The 4,337-nt window shown below is 37.9% G+C and overlaps 1 protein-coding gene and 1 long non-coding RNA gene across 2 annotated transcripts; both read left to right on the top strand.

The window, feature by feature from the left end:
* LOC141614872 (uncharacterized) lies at positions 1–549 on the top strand. The gene is made up of 3 exons (XR_012529431.1): positions 1–125; positions 319–383; positions 475–549. It is a non-coding gene; the product is annotated as an uncharacterized LOC141614872 (long non-coding RNA).
* A 1,926-nt stretch (positions 550–2,475) lies between these two features.
* On the top strand, positions 2,476–3,510 carry LOC141613448 (protein FAR1-RELATED SEQUENCE 5-like). The gene is made up of 2 exons (XM_074432182.1): positions 2,476–3,330; positions 3,433–3,510. Exons 1-2 carry the CDS (start codon positions 2,476–2,478, stop codon positions 3,508–3,510), a joined length of 933 nt encoding a protein of 310 aa, XP_074288283.1.
* Positions 3,511–4,337: the final 827 nt, after the last annotated feature.

Genomic DNA, 4,337 nt, shown 5'->3' with positions numbered 1-4,337 from the left:
CATGGTTCTCTTCTTCAACCTCTCGCGATTCTCTTCTTGGTAAACTAGTTTCTACCATCACTATCCTCTACGAAACAAGCTTCTAGATTTACAACATTCAGCTCATCATTAATTCATCAAACAAGGTTAGCTTCAATTACGTTATTTTTTCATAAAATAATTTAATCGAAAATTTTACATTTAATTGATTTGGTATTTTAGATCAATGCACATATATGGATTGTAGAGTAGTTTATGAGGTTAATTTTATGAAGAAATTTCAAATTGTTTGATAAATTAGGGTTTGTAATAACCGAAAAATTCAAATCGTTTTTTTAGGGTTTCAATTGGGTTAAATTCTTTAAAGATGGTAACAGTCTCAACCAATTGTTCTTCAACTTCAGGTACAAATTCTTCATTTAGTTGTGCGATTAACATTTTAATTGCAGATTTTTAGATGCACTTACTAAGATACTATTGTGATTTTAATTGCAGATGTTTGTACTCAAGAACATGCCTCAATAACTGAAACCGTAAATGATGAAGATGATTCCCAAATGGTAGATGGTACGAATTCTTTCACTCTTTTTGCATTGATTCTGCATTTTATATTAAAAAGAGATGGCTGCAAATTTGGTTCATAAAATCTGAAAAAGAGATCTTCTTTTTTTGTTTGGTTGTGTGTAAGGATTGTTTTCACATCTAATTTTGACTGATCATGGTCAGAGACAGAAACCCATAACCTCAGGGGAAATGCTTGGGTGATCTTTTCATGATTGTATACAAGTTGGGCAAGAGCCGTCTTCCCTAACCCACCCATCCCCACAATAGTAAGAAACGACACATCTCTCCGAATCTCGGAGTCCAACAATATTCCTAGAATGTTCTCAACATCCTCGACCCTCCCAATAATTTCAGTATCCGGATATGAACAGGTCTCCTCCATCCTCTTCCTTCTAATAGGCTTATGGTCAAGATTCAAGCCAAACTTGCTATGCTTACTCGCTATACCGTCTAGCTTATGCATGATTTTTTTAACCCCTTGAGACATATTATATGCAACACCAATCTGATTATAATGGGAAAAGAAAAGTCGCACCTTCTTAGTAAACTTATCATCCTCCATGAGCTGTTTTTGCTTAGCAAGAGTGACAAACTTGTCAAGCAAATCATCAGCATCATATAGAGCATCCCCGAGCTCCTGGACATAGAGCCGTGTTTCGTGGGACAACTCATCATACTTGGCCTCCGCGTCAAGGAGCACTTTCTTAACGGTAGCAACAACACTGCTGAGTTCATCAAGATGGGACTTGTAGCCCCAGATGGACCAAGCCTCTTTAAGCTGATTACAACTCAGTGCAGCCAAGAGCGTTTGAATTACAGACAGTAGCGTACCATTAGTAGCCTCTTTAAGCTGATTACAACTCAGTGCAGCTCTTATGTCCAGAAAGATTAACAGCAATTAATACGTGAGCGTAAAATAATCCTCATGATAAATCTGAAAAAGAGATCTTCTTAAATGGCATGTGTATCCTACTGTTTTCCATTTCATTAGTATCCACTCGATTTCGTTTGGTATCCGATTTCAGTTCAGTATGATTGAATACCCCTGTATTCTGTGGCCGTTGGCTGTTATCTTCCCATTTTCTTTGCAACGATTTACATTCTCTGGATTAATGCTTGTTGGGCCTTGTTTGTTTACTTTGGTCTTGTTTAACCTGTGCTTTGTATTGGGCCGGTGTATGAAATATTTTGAGCTATTTTGAGCGGGAATGGGTTATGGGTTATTTAGACGAAACGTACCCACAATATATGTAAAATGAACCTAAGACTATTTCGAAACGTACCTAGTACGTAAAAGGGTTTAAAGGGGAGGGGAGGGGGGGGGGGGGGGAGGGATAATTGAACAATTTTAACTTTTTTGCTGTGTTAATTGAACAATTGATTATTTGATTGATTGTTAAAGTTAGGTGTTTGCCTGTTTGTATGACAATGTTGGCAATTTTGTTGTTTCGTACACTTTCCCTCGTTGCTTTTCCTAATACCCTTTCCCTTGTGACAATTTTAGCTGTTGAATTACATTAGTTCGAGCTAGGACAATCATCATTTTTCAAAATTATTAGCGAATAAGTGCTCATTTGGCCATTCGTTTTTTCTGCAGCTATAGTTGGTGATACTATTGACATGGATATTTCAACAAATCCAGAAGAAGACATATTATTGCTTACTAATTGTCCAGATCAATTATTAGTGATTGATGTGCCATTAGTGAATGATGTGCCAGGTAAATCATTTAGTTTTATTTATTGCATTTTGTTAGTGTGAAGCAAGACGGCAGTTTATAAGTAATTGTTGTTAATTTGAGTCTTCCGATATAGCCCTAAGTTGTTGCTACTAGTGAGATTCACGGAGTGCCTCATTGTTCAGAAGAGCTTAAACCATTTGTTGGAATGAAATTTGAGAATTTGGAGCAAGGGTTGGATTTCTACAAAGCATATGCCAAAGCTTGTGGCTTTAGTCCGAGATTTGATTCAAGTAAAATCATTCAAGGAGTTACTACACATAAGAGCTGTGTGTAACAAAGAAGGTAATAGGCAGACATGGTGGGCAAAAAGGAGGAGGGCAATAACAAGAGTTGGGTGTCCTGCCAAGATTAAGTTTAAGAGACTTCCTGCTGGTGAGTATGAGGTGTATGAATTTATCGAGGTGCACTCACATGCAATGGTAACTCCAGCCACAATGATTCACTTAAAGTCATTTAGGAAGCTCAACCTTGTGCATAAGAAAATGATAATGGATAACTCACGTGTTAACCAGGGGCCTGTGAAGACATTTCGAATGTTTAAAGAGTACGTTAGGGGATATAAAAACGTAGGGGCTTCCTTAAAAGATTTTAAGAATTTTTCAAGGGATGTAAAGAAATACATCAAAGAATATGATGCGGAAATGCTGATAGAGGGCTTCATGCAAAAAAGAGCTAGGTGTCCCTCATTTTACTTTGATTTTGATGTTGGTGACAACAAAAGACTCACTAAGGTTTTCTGGGCTGATCCAATTGCAATTAAGAACTACGCACTCTTTGGTGATTCTGTGTCTTTTGACACCACATTCGATTTTAATGAATACCGTATGGTGTTTTGTCCTTTTACGGGGGTTGACAACCATAAAAAATGTGTCACTTTTGCGGCTGGTTTGATAATGCGGGAGAATGAAGAGTCTTTTACCTGGCTTTTTGACAATTTTATGAAGGCAATGGGTGGGTGTTATCCTACTACTCTGATTACTGACCAATGTCTGGGTATTAAAGCGGGGTTAAAAATGTGTTTTCAAGCAACACAACACACAGATTCTGTATGTGGCATATCATGAAAAAATTGCACGACAAAGTTGGTTCAACCATTTACAAAGACACAGACTTTCTAAAAGAAATAAGTTCTATTGTTTGGAATGAAGATATTGAGCCAACTGAATTTGAGTCGAGCTGGTGTTCAATTATGGAAAAACATGATTTGTCTGGAAATGAGTGGCTGAAATCCATGTTTGAGGACCGCAAATTATGGATTCTGCATATTTTTCGGGACACTTATATGGGTGGGCTTCTAAGGACAACTTCAAGGTCGAGAATCGAGAGAATAGTTTCTTCGGCAACTTCACCAACCCCAACCTATCACTTGTTCGATTTTGGATGCGCTTTCGATCAGAATGGATGCTCAACGCCGGAAGCATTCTAAATTAACTGCCGATTCTAAAAACTCCTCTCCTATATTATCAACTCCCCTTTCTATAGAAAAGAAATGTGCTGAATTTTACACACCACCTGTGTTTTATGATTTTCAAGAAGAGTTGAAAGGTGCATGCTACTCTTGTAATGAGGCCAACAAAAGCACGAAAGAAAGGGACGTGGAGCGTTTATTTGTTATGGATCGTGAGAGCAAGAAAGTCTATGAAGTCGATGGGAAAACTTTAGTGTGTTCATGCAAGAGGTTTTAGAGATTTGGGATACTTTGTAGACATTGTGTATGGGTGTTGCATAATAAGGGGTTTGATGAAATACCTTCTGAATATCTATTGCCGAGGTGGAGCAATTATGCAACATTTCGTCCTATCTTTAATGTTGTAGGGACGTCCTTAGAAGGCGATTGTGCGTCAATTGACACAAGACAAAACACTATCGGTGAATTATGGTCGGGGTGTTCACGGTGTCACTTGTGGAGGATGATGAGGAGAAGGAGAAAGAGTTACTCGAATTGCTTCAGAGTTTCAATGAGAAGTTGTTGATTTCAAGTAGTGGTGGGAAGTCAAAAAGCAAGAAAACTCAAATCGAGACGCTTCTTGGGTCTAAAATCCCTACTAAAGCT

The sequence above is a fragment of the Silene latifolia genome, chromosome 11 (assembly GCF_048544455.1).
Source record: "Silene latifolia isolate original U9 population chromosome 11, ASM4854445v1, whole genome shotgun sequence".
Classification (NCBI taxonomy): Eukaryota; Viridiplantae; Streptophyta; class Magnoliopsida; order Caryophyllales; family Caryophyllaceae; genus Silene; species Silene latifolia.
Note: the sequence above shows the minus strand (reverse complement) of the source record. Positions and strands in the feature narration are given on the sequence as shown.

Coding starts and splice junctions, on each gene's coding strand:
- LOC141613448 (XM_074432182.1), top strand. CDS start 2,476: ATGCCAAAGCTTGTGGCTTTAGTCCGAGATTTGATTCAAGTAAAATCA. Junction 3,331..3,432: donor CAACACAACACACAGATTCT/GTATGTGGCATA, acceptor TTTGGAATGAAG/ATATTGAGCCAACTGAATTT.